The sequence below is a fragment of the Ascidiella aspersa genome, chromosome 1 (assembly GCF_963924565.1).
Source record: "Ascidiella aspersa chromosome 1, kaAscAspe10.2, whole genome shotgun sequence".
Taxonomy (NCBI): Eukaryota; Metazoa; Chordata; class Ascidiacea; order Phlebobranchia; family Ascidiidae; genus Ascidiella; species Ascidiella aspersa.
In genome coordinates this window covers 18,243,115-18,266,193 of record NC_139447.1, presented here as the reverse complement: position 1 = coordinate 18,266,193, position 23,079 = coordinate 18,243,115, and the positions used below count along the sequence as shown (strand labels likewise).

Genomic DNA, 23,079 nt, shown 5'->3' with positions numbered 1-23,079 from the left:
GATGCGTATCTCCCTGGAGGCTTCCCTGTTGTTTAAGTGGAAGGTGGAGGCGACAGACTTTGTTTCGCTCAGCACCAGTCTCCATTTTTCAAGGTATGTTGAGAGTGTGCCGACATCCTTGATGAGAGTACTTTCGACAGTTTCCCAACTCCGGCTTGACGTAAGTATTGCGATGTCATCTGCGTATGAGTATTTGCGGGCATTGGTTTGGGGAAGGTCATACATGTATATGTTGAAGAGCATCGGTGCAAGCACAGAACCCTGTGGGACCCCATTTCTTAGCCGCCTTAAACGACTTTGTTGGCCGTCGCTGGTACGGAGAATGAAACTCCTGTTAGATACCAGTTCCATGATAAACTGTACCATGCGTTTGTCAGGGACGGTTTTCAGGAGCTTGTAGGTTAGGCCCTGGTACCATATGGTGTCATAGGCAGCTGTCAGGTCTAAGAATACAGCGCCTGTTTTGTTGTTGGCTTGGTAACCGTCTTCAATATCCTGCGTCAGGAGGGTGACTTGGTCTGATGTGCACCTACCACGTCTGAAGCCTGCTTGCTCTGATGGTAATTGGGGATCAACGACAGGTTCTAATCGTGAGTGTATGATTCGCTCAAGGATCTTGAAAGGGATGCTTAGCAGGGATATTAGACGGTAGCTCTTCGCATCGTCGGTTGGCTTGTTTGGCTTGGGTATGGCTATCACAAGGGCTCTTCTCCATATCCTTGGAATTTTTAGCCGGTTCATGCACGACGAGAGGAACTTTGCAAGCCAATGGATTGCAGAGTCCCCCATGTGTATGAGGAATTCTGGATGGAGGCGATCGGGGCCAGGTGCTTTGCCGGACTTTAGCTTCCGAAGGGCGTTGCGGACTTCTTCGGGTGTAAACTCGCTAGAGAGGTTTGCGTCTGCAGTCGGTGATCTCCAAAGCTCTGATTTTTCTTTACCAGAGTTGTCTTGGATTGCCGGTGGATTTTGGCATTGCGACCATTTTTCACTAGACGCGAAGCTATAGCGTTTGCTGTGACATGACACTTGCCCGGAGCAGCCTTGCCACGGCCCGTGAGTCGATTAATGGTGAGCCACGCCTTTCGGCTAGAGTGTGTGAAGTCGATGGACTCTACTGTCTCGATCCAGCGAGCTTGGCGCTTTCGGTCTAGGTGGTTTACCAGTTCATCGGCTGCTGATTTGGTTTCTTCCAAATTGCTGGAGCGTTTAAACTGGCTATACAGGTCCTGGCAGTCCTGGTCCCAGCATGGGACGTAGTTATTGCGGAATCCCCGCGGGGTTGCCTGTTTTGTCCAGAAGTCACTCTCGCAAAAGCAAGGTCTGGATTGCTTCCAGTGCTCCAGCGTCCCGAGGTAAAACTGTCGGGGTCTTTTGGGTCATACAAGAGCGACAGGTTGTTAGTTGATGCCCAGTTGGAAAGGGTTTCTCCATCGCGATTGCTGGTCTGGTACCCCCAGTCCGTGTGGTGACAATTGAAGTCACCTACATACAGGCAAGGGGCAGGGAGTATGGGCAGCGAATTTATCTCGAGTGCTACAGGTGGCGGCTTGTAGACGTTAACGTGAGTGGTTCCTTGTACTTCAACAGCATGCCATTCAATGTCGTTTTCTTTAGGGCATCTTGCTTTGATGGTGTATAGTTAAATCAATTTTTAACAAATGTGGCAATTCCATGTTTCCGGCTAGTAGTATAATCCGCAAGGCGATATTGCTGAATCTTTAGCCTAGCATCTGTGTCGCAGTGGGTTTCTTGGAGTAGAATCAAGACTGCATCATGTTCTTCCGCCAGTCTTGTGATTACTTCCAGCTTAGCGTTGGTGAGGCCCTCTACATTCAACTGGAGAACCGACATCCTCTCATCTTTGACGATTGTCCGCCCTGAAAAGGGCGCAGCAGTGTGGGATTCGTGGATGTGGTTCGACGTTGAAGCACTTGACGTTTTCATATCTTCGCATAAGTAGCAAGTTTCGTTTCTCAGGGCTGTTTCTCAGATTAGCTCTGATAGGCTCTGATACTTACGGGGACGACCACGTGAAGGTACTTGCTTTCATCCCCATTACGCCATCGATTAGTTTTCATAAAAGGAGGCTAGAAACACTTTAAACATTAACTTTTATTCGCATAATTATTTTGCATGTACATAGTTAAAATAGCCAAAAAGTAAAATTGTAGATCCGCCCCTGGATAGTAAAATGCAATCAGACAGCATTGGGGGCCTATAAAAGTAAAACAAGCAGTACAGCCCGTGCACAGGCGAAGATCTGCACTTTGGCTTCCAAATATGACAGCCCCAATTGTGACAAAGGTGTCATTTATTTGTACATCGGTTAAACATGTTTTTCTGCCTATAAACTTGTATAGAAGCATATTGAAAAAACAATTTAATGAGGCAGAAACAGTCCACTTTATTTTATCTGCATTTCTGGTTTATTGCTGTAACTGCTTATGAATTCATTGTTGTACATCATGTGTGCTAAGCTATGCCTTTGTCCTGTGACGAACAGGAAATGACGTAATACTGCTAAAATAACGTAAAAGGAAGTCTGGTTTCTCTTATGACAGAACGCGCAGTAGTTATATGCATGATAACAGTTTTTAGGTGTCATCGATGTCAGTATTGTATCGCAACTATGATAGACTAATTTAGTTTATTTGTAACCTTAAGCTAATCGTGTTAACCATTTTTAAAGTGAAAATAATAAGTGTAACCGTTATGGGAAACTTCTGTCCAGTGATCATAATATTTTGTCTGTCAATCTTTTATGTTTGTCTTCAAACCGTTTCGCCTGAAGGTTAGTAATTGTTTATCGTATTTTAGTTTTGTGTTGTAGTATTACTAGCGATAGTATGCTATTTCTATTTACCGTTTAGGGTGTTTACAAGTTGTTTTATACGTAAAAATTATAAAGGTTTGTTGCAAAAGGCCTATGCTATTCTACTTAATTTTATAGCCTATATGTAAAAAACGGTCATGCTCTATAGCTTTAACTTTGCATGTTTGCAATAGTTGTTATAATTAATGAATTAACTGATGTAGTATAACAAAGTATCGACTAGGACTGGGATGTGATTTCAGTAACTGGTAACTGAACTGAGGGTATATTAATTATTTGTTTGAAAATGTATGAATAAACAAAATGAACTGTAAAGATTTTTTAAGAAAAAAATGCATCAGAAAGGACAAAAACTGCTTAACTGCTTTTATCGCGAAGAAATTCCCGAATCGATTTACCGACTCTTTATCAATGGGCCTGATTCTTTTTTAACACAATGTTTAGATTAGGGCATTTGATATTTGTCCAAACAATAAATCTACGCGTTTATTCTTTTTTAGTGTTATGTTTTTCGTGGCACAGGCAACACCTAACATTTTAGAATGAGTGCCGCTAAAAGTTGATGTCTTGTGTATTTTGGGGGGTGTTTATGTTTATTTTGCATGTACAGATGTCCACATATTTTTCGCCTCCAAACGTGCCCACATCTTTTAAATTTTTTGCATTAGTGCAAAAACGGTTAGGCTATACATATACAGCCAAGGCATTTTAATCTATTCATCTTTGATTTTTCGAACATTTTACTTTTAGCAACGTCGTCTGTTTATTATCGACAATCTGCCTTGGCCGATAATTGGTGTGATGTGCTGTCAAAATTTCAATATTATCCCTATTTTTCACTTTGTCTGAAAAAAATTAAAACAAATGTTTCTTAACTAATTTGTGCTATTTGGAGTTATATATTAACTGTAAAAAGGGTCCAGCTCCTCCGGCCAAGGGAAAGTCTCCAATTTGTTTGTTTTTTAAATGCGGGGACACCCTATGTGAATTCACCAGACCATGTAACATATGGTTTTAGAATGCTCGAAATTATTATAAAATTTCTAGAACAAATCTTGTAGAAAAATGTGATATATATTTTCCTCAAATTATTTCTTTATCCTGCAACAGTATAAGCCAAAAGCTTAACAGTAAAAGGAGCAACCTAGTATGCCTAACCGACAGGCCGATAATTGCTTTTATGGCTTTGGCTTCAGTAAACCTGTCGTATTTATGACGTGCTTACGGCGTAGGCTAAATCCAGACATTCTTGCCAAATTTTAAAGCAACTTGTCTAGACATGTGAATATAGAAAAATGTGCGGAATCACTGCTCTATAGTATACTTTATCAGTGGTTCCCAGCTTGAGGGTCGCATAAGGTGGTCAGTGAGGTCGCCGTGTACTTTTTCTCAAAACAATTGCAGGAGCAACCACCGCCCGTCTAACAATCGTGTTATGGAGATTTGCTAGAGTGAACTATGCCTTGGTCTTGACTAATACAAATAGGAACCGTAGACATTCGACCACCGAACACCGTTTTGCGACAATTGATAAAACTCTATTTAACAACATTTTTACACAATTGAATTTTGTGTAACAATTTTTTTCTCCACTTAAACCAGGGGCGGGCAACATACGGCCCGCGGGCCGGGTCCGGCTCGCGATAGGATTTTGAGCGGCCCGCAGACAGTTTCCGGTGTTACATGATAATGTGGCCTCGAAATAAGATATAAGATCGAAATAAGACCAACATAGGACTAGAACCTAAAAGTCGTAATACCGTCAAAATCGGAATAAGGCATAAACCGGTCGGAATAAGTCCTAAAAGACCGGAATCAGGCCTATAAAACATTTTACGTAACCCCAAACCCAACCCCTAAGTACATCATTAACTCCCCTAATAATTGAAACCCTAACCCACTTTCTAACCCCGCCTATTACCCACGAATAAACCCCAAGGCCAGAAAATCAGAGGCCAAAACAGCCGCACCATAACGGCGCCCTTCAAACTAGGGCGCCCAAAATTAGACACCAAAACGTTCGATACCAGACCCATGGCTCCCGATCGTCCGATAACCTCTTTCTACAGTTTCATGTGTTATTTTGGCCATTTAGGCCCGATTCCAAACAATTTAGGACTTATTCCCACAGATGTATGTCTTATTTAGACGATAAGTTCTTATTCTGTCGTGGGTATAACTGCGTATTTTGGTTTATTATGTAACATACACAATCATAAAACATTTTTTAGAAGAAAAACAAGTTTAGAACTTCCGGCATGTATAAAAAGATTTGTTTATACCATGTAGGCTTAGGCTTACAATTCCGGACGTTTAAGCACATTTTGGCGTTTTCTTCTTCGCGCAGGCTCCCCTTCTTAAGTGTAGGCTACAAACAGGAGAAAACAGCAACAGGGGACGTGGCGTTGTTTTGCACAATGTGTACGCGAAAATGTTCGCCCATTTTTGAGTTTAAGGTGTCCCCTCTTTAAGTGTAGGCTACAAACAGGAGAAACAAGCAACAGGGGACGTGGCGTTGTTTTGCAAAATGTGCACGCGAAAATATGCAAAAAATGTGCGCCGATTTTTGAGTTTAAGTTGTGAAAAAAGGGGCACATTTTTTTTAGCCATTTTGAAATGAGTGCAAATTTTTTGCACAGTTTAGCGTGCACTTTGTTGCGCATATTGTGCAAAAAATGTTCGCAAACCCGTCTCGAAAAAAGTTAAAAAGTTAAAAACCACAGGTTTTCGCACAGGATGTAATTGCTTTTTAAACCAAACATTCTAAAGAAATACACTGTTTAAAATCCTTTAAATGAGTCCCCCGTAGCCTTGCCTAAGGATTTGAAAATAACCCGAATATTGGAAAACCTAAAAATGGTTTATTCACCAATCACCTATTACTTTGTTATAATTATGTTAAAGCAATGATACTCATTGTTCATTGGTTAAAGCAGTGTTTCCCAACCTTTTTCACACTAGTGCCCCCTTGGGCTCAATATTATTTCATATCGCCCCCCTCATCTTGCTTTACAGTAAAGTATTATATTAATCGTTGTCTAACATCATATTGACTTCACTTTCGTTTCGATAAGCTGTCAGTCATATTTTAAGTTGTCTAACATAAATTCACTATACTAGCAATTTATAGATACATTAATTCACCAGGTTATGTCATTACCAGGAAAAATTCAAAGTTCTGCACCAAGACTTTAAATCAGGGGTCGGCAACCTTTTCTTGTCACGGGCACTAATCAAACTCATAGAGGTCTCTGTGGGCCGCACAAAATGTTAAGAATTGTGTTATTGGAATGTTAGAACAACTGTAAATCAGGCGGACCTCCGATTTTTTTCATCCACCACTACTAATGAAAAGTGTAATAAAGCTACTTTAACACGATAACCTTAATAGATGGTGTAATTCAGTGTTTGTTAAGCTGTTTAAGTCCTGGCGCACCTGGCGAGCGAAGCGAGCGCGATTTTTTTTTGGGTATACTAACATTTATTATAAATTTCGTGCTAGTATTCATTACATTGCTAAAAAAAAATAAAAAAATGTTAAAATATATGTATAATATTTTTGAATACGTTTTCCGTTTGTCCGCAACGGTAAAAAAGTGCTAATCTAGTCCAAAGACAGCATGAAAACGTAAACAAACTGGAAAAAACGTAAACAAACATCTCCCATGAAAACGTAAACAAACATCTCCCATTTTTACCGCTTCCACTGGCTGTTGTGCGCATGCGCATGCGACACAAAAAGTCGTAAGCTGTTGTAGTGTACTACAACTACAGTGTTATATTATCACAAATTCGGATTAAATATCGGGGCACTCGGGTTAGTTAATTGAAATAGAAGGGCTTTCTAATCGACGCTTTCTATTTGACTCCAAAACCTAGGTTGAATGACTAACTCGCGAGCCAACCACAATAAACTAAGGTGGTTACTGGTTAGAAAAGGATTAATTATTGAAAGAACGACGAGTTTTAAACTATAGAACAGCGGAGTGAGTTATGATAAAGCAGATGTCACTTACAATTGTATCAGCGCCAGTTAGCGTACGCCAAGTCGATAATCAAGAAGGTTCTGTGTAGGTCCTGTTAAGATACTCTTGTAAGCCCGTAAGCTACTCTTGTGAGTTTTAAAACGAACTGACTCTAGGTCCAAGCCCGATATCACCGCAGAGCTATAAATGGGACCTTTTAATTAGTTGATGGGTTTTTATCAGATTGAGGCCAATTCGGTTTACCTCGGGAAGGGATTAAAATTTGTAAGTTTTGACTATAAAATTTTCGCACTTTTTACATACCGCTGGGCAGCCATTGCCAATGTTAATAAGTTCTTTCTCTACTTTGATATTTAACGTTAAATGGGTTTCCTACAGCAAAAATGGGTTAATTAACCATGCATAGTTTACTGTGAGTACTGTTACAGTTGCAAAATATTTGTTTATTTTGGCTTGGGAAGATTTGAGATGCTAAATAATCAATGGAACTACTTCCCTGTTATTCGTTATGAGAGAAATGAGAGAACATTTTTCATTAAAAGTTCCTTTCTCTGCAAGTGGTGACCACACTTTTATTTTTTCTTGCAATGCTCTCATTTTATCAGTTGAAGATAACAGATTTTCACTCTTGCTTTGCATACTAGAAATTGTCTTATTCAGGTAGTCAAATATAACTACCTAATATGCTAATTTGGAGAGTCTGTTGTCATCGTAAAGAAATCATAAAATTGTCCTTCTTATTTTTGTCTATATTATTTTTATTAAGCTGGCTAACAAATTCTTGTTTTAAGTATTAACCCAGATGAGGTCAACTGGTATCTGCTGCCGAAACGTTGGTTTATACTTTGTTTACACCAGAAGAGCGATTTCTATCTATTGATTTCTTCCTTCAGCTCATATACTCGTTAAAAACGCTTTTCCACATGACAACCATTTTACCTCTGTGTGTAGCAGAAGATTTTCATAGCTTTCTTTAATTTCCTTGCAAAGTTTAACAAATAATCTGGACTTGTGGTGTAACTTGAAAATATAAGTTTATTTAGCACTTCATTTAAATCTGGGTCTACTGTTTTTCCCCATAAGCCAAGTGGTTCTTAACCTTTTTCATATCTTTACCCCCGAGAAGAAAATGATGGAATTCAATTACCCCTCTCAAAAATTAACAAATTGCAGCTTACTCAATTAATTGTAAAACAACACAAAGATGACGTCATAATTTACACTCCAATGCCTGCTAAAAAACTAAACAAGTCAATGGGAAGGCTAATACTGTTTTTGTGCTATCAAGTGGTCAAATCTAGGCAAAGTGGAGGATAGACAGCATCTCATGTCATTGTCAATCGCAAGCTTGTTTCAATATTTCGTTTTGATAGATACCATTGCAGAAAATCCTACTTCACAGCAGTAAGTTAAAGGAAATTAAGTCAGAAAGTTTAATGTCCTTCTTGAAAGGATTGGGTATTTATTTTAAAGGCCAACCCAAAGGTTTCCAATATGTTCCCTTGCAAAGTTGATTTTGAGATTTGAATCTTCACGTAGTCCAAGAAACTTTATTTTAGCTATCATGTCGTCATCACTGATGCCGGATTCTTCGATCAAAAATGGCTTACTAATCCACAAGTTCTTATGTCGTCCTTTCATTCCATGAATGTACTTTTGGATAGCGGTAACAATTGCATTCAAATGGCAAGCAATAGCCTGAGTAAAGTTGCATTTTATATTTGGATCAGACTGCAAAACCATTTTTAAATTCAAAAACATGCTGGGTCGCCTTTTTGTATCATTCTTTCATACAATTGCATCCTGCTTTTGAAAGCTTCTACTTTGTCTTGAATTGTGTGCAATTACTGCCGACCTCCTTGTAGTGTCAAATTTAGGAAATTTACTTCCCCCCAAAAAAAAACACCTAAGAAAGCCATCTTTAGCAAGAAATTATTGTAAATTTTGGCGTAAATCATACATGGCCACAAATTAGGGAATGCAGTCAGGGTGCATACCTATAATTTCGAACTATTAAATCTCTTGTCTCCAGTGGATCCTAATTCAGGTGATGACTGCAAAAATTCCAACCCTACTTTAAACGTTTTGGCAAATGTCTCACATTGGGGTTTTCGCTCATCCAAAAATATTTTGAAATAGCTTGACAGTTTGTTAGACAGTTGTCCATGTTTTGTTTAAAAGTGCCTTTACAATTTACTTAGCACCACAGCTTCATTTGATACTGTTGCATGACAGGTAAGGCAATCTGGTAAAGGTTGGGCTTCAGCACCACCAAATAAAGCCCATATTTAGATAACTGTTGCCATATAAGCCAACTTTCTTTGTTTTTTTCTAATGTACTCCCAAAAGCTATTTTTTCACTACTGCAAGGATCATTACAACTTGACTTCCTTTTTTTCGTAATAAACTTCTCCATTATAACAATGTTAAAAGTAAACTTTTGTATGAAAAATGCTGTGTTGCTGCTCTATCAAACTTCCTGTTCTCTTTACAATAAATCTTCATAAACTGAACCACTTAATTCAGAACCGACTAGTTTTATGGAGATAGCCTGAGACAACAATAGGGATTTCATTGTAAGTGAATTGTGCAATTGACCAGAACATTGATATTGCACAATAACATCACAACATGCAACCGTATTGATGAGGCTTCCTTGTTGATAGAAAAAAAGTAAGAAACCTTCTAACATAGACAAAGTACTCATTCTACCAGTTGCAACTAAAATGTGTGAAATTATTCACAGCAAAAAAGAGGCCAATGAAATGCAGCAATTTAGTTGTAAATCCTCTAGAGAATTTTGTCCCAGGCCATCACATTTTGCAAGGGAATGTTCCTTTAGCAACTTAATGCAGTTAAGGAAATTGCAAACTCCGCACCTGGCCTTGCTTGCACAATAGTATTGATTAGGGAATTAGGCCAACTGATTTTGGTAATTATTTCTGAAGACATTTTGTGTATTTGTCATACACTGTCATCATACTAATTGGACTATGTATAACAGAAGTAGGTTGAATCAATGTACAAGAGACAAACAAAAAGTTAATTGCATGGTATTTATTTAAATCAAAATATAGTATATAAAATATTAATTGTTTTTAGATGTGGTTACTCAAGTATGTAGTACTTCTGATGCTCAAACAAGTTGTGGATCTTGCATAAGAGCCCACCCAGACTGCACTTGGTGCAAAGACAACACAACATCCATAGGATCACAGCAAGTTAGATGCAGATCCCTTGCGTAAGTACTTCTATTCTGGTTCAATGGATTTTATTTTGCTTCATATTTTTAAATTTATGGACTTAACATTAACATATGTCTTGCCAAAATTAATGTTTTGGTTACACTTTGTTGTTTTTTTGCTTTCTTGTTTGGTATTGTCCTAAAAAAGGCCTGCACAACCCAAAATGGTACAGGGGCTGCTACAAGCAAAAAAATACTTTTTGTATTTGATAGTATCCTTTTTTTGTTTTCATCAAGGGATCAACAATGTTTTTTTTTTTTTTAATGTAATTGGGTCACACGTCTTAGGCTAATGCGGGGTTGTTCCTAAGCAAAAATTTACCCTCGCCAGTTGGGCGAGTGGCTATCAATCAACGCTCTCCCGGATGAAATAACACTTGCCAAAAATGTTGGCATGCCGTCTGCAAATTTCGGTCCTAGCGTGGTCATTTCTTGGGTTATCGTTAACCTGTCTTGTGGTATAACATTTGTTTTTATAAAAGTCTTATCGTTTATTTCCATGCACGGATGAACAAATTAATTAGTCATAAAGCAGTTTATGCTTAAAACCATGCATTGAATTCCTCTACAACAACGGTTCCCAAACTGGGGTCCGTACAACAGTTTCAGACGGTCCGCCATGAGAATTAGTCTTTAAGTTTTTAAACATTAGCCTTTAGCAATTGTTTTTAAACATTAGTCAATGTTTTAAACATTATCTGTCATTGTTATTGTCTTTAGTTATGCTTTATTATTCGATCATATAGCGTGTTTTATGATGTCTCTTGTAACATCATAAGGCACTAATATGCACTACCTGCTATCAGCAAATCGTTCGCATTAGTTAAAAAGTTGTTACTTTAGAAAGAATCGTGACTGCACTAGTGTATACTCCAAGAAACATTGGTCAACTGACCTTTGAATTATATAGGGCTGCGAAATATCAAAATAATTACAACAGGTCCACAAGGAAAATTTTTTAGAAAATTTGGGAAACACTGCTCTACAATCACTGTCCTTGTCGTATTTATCCGAGCTGCAATCAGCGTCAACGGCGGAAGATGTTGATGGCGATTCTTTTTGCATTACTTTCTGAGGCGTTTAGCTCCAATAATCACAGACAATTATTTTTTTAGCTTTGGGTTGGTTGACCGCTATGAACTTTAAGAGATCGCAACAACATACTTTCTTAGACTAATTGCTAACCTGCAGCTGTAGTTACACAAGTAGGCGATATTTTAAAATACTGCATTGTTCAGTGGACCGTTTTGGTCCCACAAAACAGGCGCGAAGTGTGACCGTTACAAAGAGGGGTTGTCCCGAATTTTCAACTTAGTGAATTTCCCTATTTTCCATCTGACGTTATTGAATAATGACGTCAGAAAATAGGGATTGCAATGACGTTTTAAAACATTCTAATCAGAAACAACTAACGTCCAGCAAATGCGAACATGTGCGTTATTCCTGCCAGTCAAATAACTAAACCAAGACCGTAAAATATGTGTGATAGATTTTGGTAGAATCGTATCTATCAGCAGCGCAGTTTCCGTTAAATTCCAGGCATGCCTTTTGCCACCTGCAATACTAAACAAAGATAATATTTCCGGGTGTTTTTATGCCAATTAGCGCAACATCTGCGTCGAGCTGTGTGCCAAGTCAGCTAAAATACAAGCGGCGGTTGAGGGGAAATAAATTGGCTAACTGCACACTAAACATGTGGTCTTAGAATATGCTTATAGAGAATAAGTTTGCGTTAACTATCATAACCTAAAAAATGGTGACTTTGAAACTCGCAAGACAGTCTTCATTATACCACCTTTTAAGAATCTGCTTCAGTTAAAAAAAAATCCGTTGTTAACCAATATTGAATATTAGAGCAGACAGCCAACAGCGAGGAACATTAGCTGCACCTAACTTCAAAGTTTTGTAAGGGTGAAAACAGAAAGACGATTTAACTTGACATTGTTAATTGTCGAATTCACACTTTATATTCAGCCAACCTCAACAAATAATAAAAGAGAAAAATTATACTGCATTTTACGGTCGACTAAAAAAAGACAAAAACAGAGTTTTGCAATTTATTTAGGTTACCCATTAGCTTAAAGACGACAAATCTACCTGTAAAATACAGAAATTTACATTCATGCTTACAATCTTAGATTCTATTTCCGTATAAATTACTACAGAATTATTCTACCATCTAGAAATACCGCTACTGACCAGTGCTAACTGTGGAAAGCCACAGTTTTAAACTTTTGAATAACCAGGGAAAAATTAAATGCTGAAAAGTTTTTGATTTGCTGCAAATTCAGGATAGCATAATACAATCGCAAAAAATGTTTTTTCATGGTAAGTTTTCATGAAAATTTTGTGTTGTTATGGCTTTGGAAGGGTATATTTGGTCTATGAATTTAAGTTAAACCTCCTTCTATAAGTTGTTGCAAATGGCCGTAATGTGCACAGCATTGTTTTTTGCCTCTTCTATATCAGGCAAAAAAACAACAGATATTGTAAATTTTTTTGTTTGTTTTATAATATAATTTAAAATCCTTTATGCAATTGGAAAAAAATGACCCATCAACTCAATTAGAATGAAAAATTACACTTCTGTTGCTAAAAACAAAAGTTTAACAGACAAGTTAGCTAAAATCATTTTTTATCCCACTTGACTATGCATTGTAACAACCAAATATAACTGTTTGAAGGAACAGAATTTGCCCCTAAGCACATGTTTTATTATTTTTTACATATTTTAAGTATATAACTGTGAAGGACTAAAAATATTTAATATTGTTTTTAAAAAAAATCAAATCATCAGTTGTCTTCTAGAGCCTAAAAGGTCATTATTTTGCATGGATTGTTAAATTAAGTATATACCTTATGTACCCTATGTTCACTTCACTTAATTTTGAAAAAGTGCCTAAATTGTTTTATCTAAGGTATGTACCGACAAAAAAGTGCCCAAATGTGTTTTATTTAAGCTACTTTTATTCAAGCCACAGTACACCCAAATGGGTTTATTTAGATCTAGCCGAATAACACTCTTTTGGGCACTTTTTCGTATGTGCGTAGCGATAGAAATAAATGTACCTTTAAAACCCCTGCAACAAACACAATATTTTTTATAAACTCTGCCTAAATTAGCACTATCAAATTAATTTTGGGTAGGTTAGTAGTATGAATTCAGCGTAAGTATCCTAATACCTAAATATGTAAACCTAATGGTGTTCAACATAAGAAAAATCCCTTTGCAATAAGTGCGATAATTCTGGTCCATTGGGCGACTAATTTCCCAAACAAACTACCAAGTGAAATCGCATCTTAGGCGAATGCAATACTCGAAATAAAGAGAATCATTTTTCTGCCTGGGGGAAAATGACATTCTTTCTGAAAAAAGTACACAAAAATGTTGTTTTTTTTGTCTGGCAGTATGTTCTATAGAATTTACAAGTTACGTGAAATTCCGTATTTCTCTGATGTCAAAAAAAAAAAACAAGATGCATCAGAGGGAACACTGATCACGCCCTTTATTGTTCAAGCATGTAAATAACTGAAAACCTGTGTAACAATTTTAAGAACCAAAGAAAATCCACAAAACCAATACTATACATCACAATTAACTAGTTTAGTATATGCCAGTGTGCTTTTTTGTGGTTTGGGTCAAAAATTATGAAGTTTACTGTGCCACCGTAAAGACCAATATTGTTAGAATGAAACCAACAGCTGGGGTACCGGGACATTCCCTTGTGCAATAGAGTCACAATATTCACTATGAAAGCGGCAATTTGTGACGTAAATTTTAGCAGAAAACTCTGGGGCACAACTCTGGGACCCTGTGAAAAACACACGTTGGCATATGCCTGAAAAATTAGTGATTGTTTTCGTGACATTTTAACTACAGCAGTAATTCTTGAACTTAAAATTATTTAAGCTAATGTGCGGCATTTTTTTATTTGTATAATGAAATGCCTTAATTTATATTTTGTGTTGAACTAGTTTAAAAATGCTGTATATTACTTTAAACTGGTAACATCCAAACTGTGAAGTGCAGTAGTAGTAAAGTGGGCATATGGTATGTTTAAGTAGCCTAAACTAAAAGCAATAGTAATGCTTTCTAAAACCATTGCTATTTTTTCAGCTAACAAATAAAAATAAAAATTAAATAGTTTTTTTTTTTTATAAATTTGCATGTTTTTAAGATATATTTTAACATTACAGGGAAAACCAGTTAAAATGTAATTCCATTGAAAAGCCTCAAAGCTCATCAGATCCAACAGATGACCGCCCTTTTTCATCTGGTGACATCTTAAATAATGACACAGTCATACAACTAAAACCACAGGCAATTTCTCTTAAACTTCGTACAGGTAATTTATTTGACACTATTTTATAAACACTCCCACATTTTTTATATTTTTTTGGCTTAAATTAAAGAAAGTTCAAGTAATATTGCTAGATTGCATACAAATTCAGAAATTGGAGCACTGTTTTTAACCTTTTTTCGTATTTATTGGATAGGCCTCATAGTTACGTTATAAGTACTGCTTGCTGATTGAGATAATCCAAACGATAAATATAAAAAATGAAGCCATCAATATTGTATTTGCTTTAAATAATCTTTTCTTGCCTCATGGAGCACCAAATAAGAAGGTTTCGCTATTATTAGCAAATCCAAAATAAGTGCCCCTGATGACAAATATAATGCTATCTTATTGTAGTTTTCTCAACTGTAAAATTTGCAAACTAATTGCGTATCTAAATTGTCAGGCACATAATCGGCACCTATGCTTGCACTACTCAAGATAGCCATTTTTTTAAAGCCAAGTTTTGCTTAACTTATCTTATTGACGAATCTGTTGAATTGCACAAGCTAAGCTGTTGTTCTTATGCTCAGTACACAATGGCACTACACACACAGCAATATAAAAAACTTAAACTTTCTTTGCACTAAATAGTATGACAGCAACTGAACAGACGCCTGACTGGTGTTAGCACTTTATCAGCAACTTCTTGGAAGCCATGCAAAAATGACATAACAGTCCAATTTACAAAATTACTTGCCAGCCTTCACCCAGTTAATAATTATCATATACATATGGTCACTAATCTCACAAAAAAAAATTGTGGTGGAACATTTTCTTTAATTACCCCAAATATCTAGTGCTATTTTCAAACTAAAAAAAACACCTGAATCACAAGTTTTGTAGTTTGAATTTAATGTGTTATGTATTGTAATTATTTTACAAATATTGTTGGTATAACTAACTTTTGTTTTATTGATTGTTAAGGACAAGCACAGAAAGTAAATATAACTTTCCGAAAGGTGGTTGATTATCCACTGGATTTATATTATGTTATGGATCTATCTAACTCTATGAAAGACGATTTGGACAAATTGAAGGTTTGACTTACTTTTCCTCTTTGTATTTAATCAAGCGCAACTTGAGACATTTAATTTATTTTAGGCACTTGGGAGTTCTTTGGTGACTGGAATCAAAAATATTACGCAAAATGTGCAATTAGGATTTGGAAGTTTTGTTGATAAAGTTATGATGCCCTACGCGAGCACTGTTCCAGATCAGTAAGATTTTTTTGCAAAAATAAGCTTTACAAAAATTGCAAATTGTAAAAATAAATAATTCACAAATTGTAGTTTCTACCTAAGTTTTATTTTACATTCATTTACAGTACAAAAGTCACAGAAAAAAGGTGTCTTTTGATGTTTGTTCCTGTGACTTTATTACCGAACAAGTCAATCGTGAATCTTCAAAAATTTATTTTATTTTAGTCTAATCGAAATCAGGCACACCTTCTATTTATAAGCTGTATAAACTATTATAAATTTGATTGTATTGTGTACTTGCCAGTCGGGCAAGTTTCTTAACACAGTGTTTTTCAACGTTATCAAGTCACGGAACACTATATGGATTGAAAGAATTTTGCGCATCACCAACAAAAGTTGAAAATAATACTTTTTAAAGTAAAAATAACAATAACAATTTATTCATTCTAAGCTTTTTATATTGTGATATTACGTCTGTTTGGATGAGTATAAATTTTATATTTCCGCTGAACTGTACCAGCAAGAGACACACACAACAATAGATAAAGCAAATCAAAATGTAAGATTCAAACGAACCCGAACCAAATCTTTATGAACATGTTTTGTGCTTACTTGTTTCACAAACCGTAACCGAACCTGAGCAGTTTTTTTTTAAAACTCAAGGAGCTAAACCGAAACCAAATATTTTGAAAGAAGGTTAAAGCTTAAGCGACCCTAACCTGTCAAATAGCAAAACAAATTAAAACATTAACTTAAATGTGTTAGGCTTATTGTAAAAAAACCTGAAACCATAAATTAGACAACTAACATCCTAGTTAAGTTTAACCTGTTTATTTTCGCATCGCAATAAATTTCGCAAAAATTTAACATAAAATCTAGGTTCTTTTAGCAATTTATTGATATTTACAAACTCAAACATACTCCCATAATAAGACAGAAACTATAATGAAATTGGAATAAAACACAGTTCGAAATGAAACCAAAATAGGACTAATGCCAAAATCTTTTAGAATAAGGTCTAAAGAACCTTTTACCTTATCTTGAACGTAACTCTCCTACTATTTTAAGCAGCCAAAGGGGGCGTTGAAGAATACCAGAGGTGGGAGTTATGGAATACCAGGGATGCAAAATACTTTCAAGGAGATGACGCCAAAGCATTTTTTAAATTAAACTCTTCAAAATATACACCGCGATTTTAATTAGGCCTTCATGGACCCCTAAAAGTAGTCACCATACATTTACCCCTTGGGAACCCCAGTTTAACAACTCCTTGTCTAAGGTTCACCTTGTTTTGCTAAATATATTTAATAACCCATAATCATCATCATGGGACTATGATCGACTGAAATATTTTTTAGAAACTCTCGTTGACTGGTTCGTTAAATAAGTCACAAGAACACTTTATTAGGCTTGTCCAGTCAACAATTGGTCATTTTAGTGTGCCGCTTGTGTGCCACAGCTACTATAATGACGTAAGACATATTCAAACTGATCAACAAGGTAAAATGTGGCGATTGACCATGCAATCAATGTGTTGGCTACCCCTGGTTTAGAGCATTAATTAGCATCTTCAGGTGTTGAACGGGTACAGTGGTGTTGGTACAGGTTCACTGTTCTATTCAGGGCTTTATTCTCCAAAAGATAACAGCACTTCAGGTTTGCAAAAATCAACCTTATGGTTGTAATACTGAATCGAATGGCTGCCAAGTCTTGTGTTCTTTTATCCTTGTTAAAAGCTTTTTGTGTGTTTGGCCTGTGTAGGAAACACCACATGAACAAGTTAAATTGTATACAACACTGTATCGCTGCAAATTTTCTTGGTGATCCTTCATTAGAACGATTTCTTTTATTTCTGTTGTAAATCAATCAAAACCCAATTTTGAAACCAATATAGCGAGGTACGAACCTGGGAAGTTCAAGACATAAATGGTGCAAAGGTGGGCCTTATGTGGTAGCTACATCAATATATATCGTAATGGGTTTTCTATGCATTGAGTGCTTTGTTATCTCTGTGTTTAATATTAAAGAACTGTTCAATGCAGCTGTTGAGAAGTGCCAATTGATATCTGTTACGTAGTAGCATTCGCATGATCTTGTTAATGTTTACATGGATTACTTAATAAAAGTTGGTGATCCTGTAAGCCCTTTGCCACAGGTAAAAAAACAAATTATGTTTATACAGTTGAGGTGTAAAGCTACACCATTCAGTTTACAGACCTGTGTGCATAGGTTTCCTGGATGTGAATGTTTGGGTAACCTGGTGGTATTTGGTTAAGCTGTTTGATAAGCATTTGACCCAAGCATGGGAAAAGCTTCCAATGGAATGGATGCTAGTATAGGCCTCATTGATACTGGGGTTTGTGAATCCTCAGAAGTTTGAACATTCTGGGAGTGCAAGTAATAACTGGATGTATAAAATAATTATCTTCTTCGCTGAGGTGATTCACTTTCTTTAAGTAGCGGAGATAGTTCTGAAATCCAGACAAATTTTACTGCTATCACTTGAGACATGACGGATGGATGTGTCTTTCATTCTCGAAAATATAGTGAATACATTCAGACTATATACGTTGACACTACACCGCTATACCTGTTCAACACCTGAAGATGCTAATTAATGACGATTAGAAACCCAGAATTATAAGAATTGCTTTCTACATTTTATAAGTAAGGTTTAGATATATTTTAGTCACATTAACTGATGATGATACAAGTATGTTTTGAAACATCTTTGTCAAGATGATGTTGATTCACTTGAGCTTTGAGATTCATTATCAAGCTACATTACAGACCCGTGTATAGTGTTCCTAAGTTTGTTGGTAATCACCCTTAAACAGATAAATTCTAACTGAATTTTCTACTCCTTTCTTACCCTAAATATCAGTTGCACAAACTAAATGTCGTCAGTTTGTTGTGAGATTGACAAGATTTCAACCAGCTGGTAAAAAGAAACTGAATGTTGGCACCATATATATATATATGCTACTCAAATGGTCTTTATTTAAACATATAGTTATTAGATTTGGCTAAAACATGCTACCTCAAACACTATGTTTATTTTAGTTTATTAAAGTTAACCGCGCAACTGTAAAAAAATGGAGGCAAGTTTGTCAGAACTCTGTACCTTCATCTAGACTTGTAATAAGGCCTACGATATGGCGGTGTTGCGTGTGTAATGTCAATATGCAAACTCCTTATTTTGCGTTTGGCCAATTGATTATTGTGGTGGCTCAAAACAACATATTGTTAGCATTTTAAGCAATACTTGATGTTACACATCATTTGCTGCAGATCAATGAATTGGGTCTACTAGGATGTTAACATATTTTATTTATATAAGGCTGATCTGGCAGGTAAGCGGTTTACAATGAGCACTCAAAGCATTTCACTTGCATTGGCAATTGGATAAATGCAAAATGTTAACCCTTGATATTTTTCGAATTAAGTATAAAGTGTGAAAATATCGAATTAGGTATAAAGTGTGAAAATAAGTGCTGTTTATCTTTTTATGAGTACATATATATATTCGACAAAACATATTGATAGCGATAAATAATCCTTAACTTGTGATCAACCTTACTGGTAAGAATGGCCAGGCTACAAAACATTTGTAGCACCATGTATCTAAACAAGGACACTGTTATATTGTTATGGAATTTTTCTCAATGTAGTGATTCATTTATAAAAAATATTTGAATAATTTCTTAATAGCCCAACCTAATTCAAGTGTGGTAAGCAAGCTAACATAGTCAATGCATTTGGCATTTGTTTAGTAGTGATAGATAGATAGATATATCGGTTTACCCATAATATTGGCCATAATTGTGCTCCTACGGATATATGATCTTTATTATTTACTAATGGCACATATGAGCAAAAAAGATTGACCTTAAAAAATGGCGTATTCATCAGAATACCACTTCTTATACCTATAAATATGGTTCTTATACCTATAAATATTTGTCTCTGTAATAGTATTATGGTATGTTTCTAGAATGAGTGCCATGCTTGGACGGAAATAACCATCGAGTTTGGTGGACTTTTTTAAACTTTACTATCTTACTATCTGTTAAATAAGAGTGCATATTTTGTTCAGACTTTTAGACCCGTGTTCCAAAACTGGTAATACATCTTGTGCTCCTGTTTTTGGATTTCGTCATCAACTTGCAATTACCTCAGAAGACAACAAGTTTATTGAGGCTGTCAATTCCACTAGTATATCGGGAAATATAGATTCCCCAGAGGGTGGTTTTGATGCACTAATGCAGATTGCTGTTTGTCAGGTAGTTTATTAAAACCCATGTTTATTTTAAATGTATGTAACACAAAGATCATTTTGTCATTTCTAAATACAATAGAGTAACTTTTTTGTTTTAGGACTTTATAAAATGGCGAACAAAGGCGTTGCATGTTATTCTGTTTACAAGTGATGCATCTCCTCACATTGCCATGGATGGCAAATTAGCAGCTATATTACAAGCAAATGACATGAAATGTCATCTAAGCAAGGTAATTATCATAAAAATCCATAAACACTTTAGTTAGGATAGTTCAAAGTGGAATACCTAGATATTTTAAAATAGTGGGTTTTAAATCTAGAATAACAAATCCAAAATAGTTTATTCAGTCTTTTTTTTATTTATTATTATTAATTATTTTATAATGGAAACAATGCCCTTTATTGACAAAACAGCAGTTTTATAGTTCAATGCCATTTCTTAAAACTGTTAGGCCCACTTTATAAAAATTAACAAGGTGTTGTCAAAATATGTTTTTTGCCATGTAGTAAGTATTAGGTTTAGCAAGAAGACCTGTACCAAATAATGCTCCAATGCGTGTTTCATTTCCATCTCATGGAGGTCTTGAATTCTCTCTGATGATGTTGAAGATTTGGTGAATGAGGTTCATCAGAACCAAACAAAAGTTGAAAACTAATTTTTTTTTGATACAGATTTAAACAACCTTGCAAGAGTTGTGTGTGTTTCAAAAGAGAACTCGGAACTACTTTTATTAGGATTACAATAAAACAACATGGTTGAAAAGGATGTAGTAATAACGCATTAGAAATAGGAAAGTGGAGTTTTTAAAGTTTAGCATTCCTCATAATAAGTTTTCCATACAAAGCTGAGCAAAATGAAAGGCTTCTTGGTGTCCCAACATTATAGCGAAGTACCAAAGAATGCACATTTACACATTTTTAAATGTTAAAATTTCATGCTTGGCTAGCATTTAATGGCTGTGTGCTAACTGTTAGAAAAATGCAAAATCACAATATTTTCCGGTCGGTGTTTATGATCTGCTTAGGTTTACAGATGGATGGGTTATGTATGTCACTCTTCAACTTCTTTCCAGCAAACCTTGGTACAGTTAATGACTAACAAAAAAAGACTTCAAATATGAAATCCCGTCACCAAGGTTTTTAGATAGAGGAAATAATTTTAAAAAAATAAAGGAAATCAGATATATCTGAAATCAGACTGGCAGAATCTTGCCAGCCTTCTGGTGACAAGCATTTTTTCGCCCTAATTGTTTAATTTTTTTGGTCCAGTCCCTAAAGGTAAATGCTGTTGTCACGTAACTAATGTATGAACCTCACCATATTTAGGAGCTTAAAAAGGAAAATGGGTAAGTAAAAGTTGCGCCGAAGGAACTAAATTTTTTGTGAGACTATTTACATAAGGGAATGAAAAGTACAATCTGCTTTTTTTAAAGCAAACTCGTGTGCAAACATGCAGCTCAAAACCATTTTTAATTCACAAAACCAGAAAAATAGCTTTTATTTGGTTAAATTGGCAGAAATTGTCAAGTGATACATTAGGCACATAACAGAGATTGGCATATTGCTTGAAATAATGGCATTTATAGTCCAATTTAATGGAAATTGTTTGCCAAGGTTGTGATTCACACAGCGCAACATACCATAGTATGCAGTGTACTTTTTTGCTGACAATCAGATTTGCCAAACACAGAGACCGGAACATAGCAAAACTTGATCAATGTTTTTTTGGCATTAACATAATTAAAACAGACAAAAAATATAGTTTATTTAAGTGGAGAAGCATGGCCTGTTACGGATCAGCCCATGTGAATATCATACTTGTCTATTTAACTGGAATTACAACTATTGTGATTCTCTTTATGTCTATATAGGAGTACTTTAATGCTGACAATCAAAGTAAAACTAAAAACACGTAACAATTGTATGATTGAAATTTGGTATTTTTAAAAATATAAACACCTATATGCCTAGCACTGCCTGTTTTCCCCACTATTAAAAAACATTTTTTTTGATAATTTTTTTGGAAACAATTTCTTCAGTTTTCTGGCTAATTCTTTGGCTAACATAGTTGCCAAGTCGCCAGCATTTTGCCATACTGTCTCAGCGCAAAAACGAAATAATCCATGTCTTGTTTTTCTTTGGCATTTTATAAGTGTTAGTCTTTTTAAAAAACAAAAAATAACCAAATCATGTTCTAGAATTTACATTAACCCGAAAAAATAGCTGACTGGTGTTCGACCGGTAGTCAGTAAAACATCAAAAACGTGTGGTAGACAACGCCAAAACACTAATACACTTTTACATACAACAATATGTTGTTTAAATCAATGTTTTTTAGGTCAAGAAATAATCGTCCTTCTTATAATCACCAGCAAAGCATAACAATCTTAGGAAACCGATTTAGCGTTTCTGTATTATCATCGAAACAATGCTCATGCTTTGGGTAGTTCCGGAGTAACAAATTGCAAATAGGCGCTCTAAAATGATAAAGGACAACACAAGGTGATGATCTATTCATAACAAAGAAATGACCTAAGCTGCCTGTCAGTAAACAGTATTATACTTCTGTGATATACGATTATTATTCACAATACTTAATTATTACGGTTTAAGTTATACTTGTTGACAACGCTGTAGCATACCTGAAGACCTGATGAGCAAAGTAAGCGCGAATATTTTTGTGGCAAACCTGTATGCTTTTTACTTTTCTTGTAAGTGTTTATTACATCGACCCCCATCGTTGCGTTATGTACTGACTACTGAACGACTAATTCGTTTTATGCTGGTTACGATTAAAAGCTTAATGCTTTCAGTTTCTTATTGTATTGATAAACGGATCGTCACAGTGCGTTTTAAGATTGAGGAATTGTTACCTTACCTGAAGCAGCATGTTATACAACGAATCAAAGTAAAAATAAACAGGTTAACAGTTCTGTCTATTTCAAGCTAATCTTGGACATATTAATCAAGTGTATTGCGGCCTGCAAGTTTATCTACATTGCTACATTTGGCCCTCAGGAAAGTTTGACTTAAAGACCCTTGCTTTACAAATTCGGACGCACCCAAAAGAAGGCCGCTGATGCTTCACTTGGTTAGATTTAATGAAATTGACTGTCAGCGTGATTTCCACCAAATCTTGAGAAAATCGCTCCAGCAAATGAAAACCGTCACTTTTTTTTAGTTTAATTCAAC

The 23,079-nt window shown here is 35.8% G+C and overlaps 1 protein-coding gene across 1 annotated transcript in view; it reads left to right on the top strand.

The window, feature by feature from the left end:
* The first annotated feature begins 2,624 nt into the window (after positions 1 to 2,624).
* The window catches only part of LOC146168142 (integrin beta-6-like), a 34,878-nt gene continuing 14,423 nt past the window's right edge, over positions 2,625 to 23,079 (top strand). Inside the window, exons 1-7 of the mRNA XM_083391031.1 lie at positions 2,625 to 2,794; positions 9,925 to 10,063; positions 14,264 to 14,412; positions 15,334 to 15,446; positions 15,511 to 15,626; positions 19,705 to 19,891; positions 19,986 to 20,117. Coding sequence (XP_083247157.1) covers positions 2,716 to 2,794; positions 9,925 to 10,063; positions 14,264 to 14,412; positions 15,334 to 15,446; positions 15,511 to 15,626; positions 19,705 to 19,891; positions 19,986 to 20,117 — 915 coding nt within the window. The 5' untranslated portion in view covers positions 2,625 to 2,715. The remainder of the gene's footprint in view (positions 2,795 to 9,924; positions 10,064 to 14,263; positions 14,413 to 15,333; positions 15,447 to 15,510; positions 15,627 to 19,704; positions 19,892 to 19,985; positions 20,118 to 23,079) is intronic.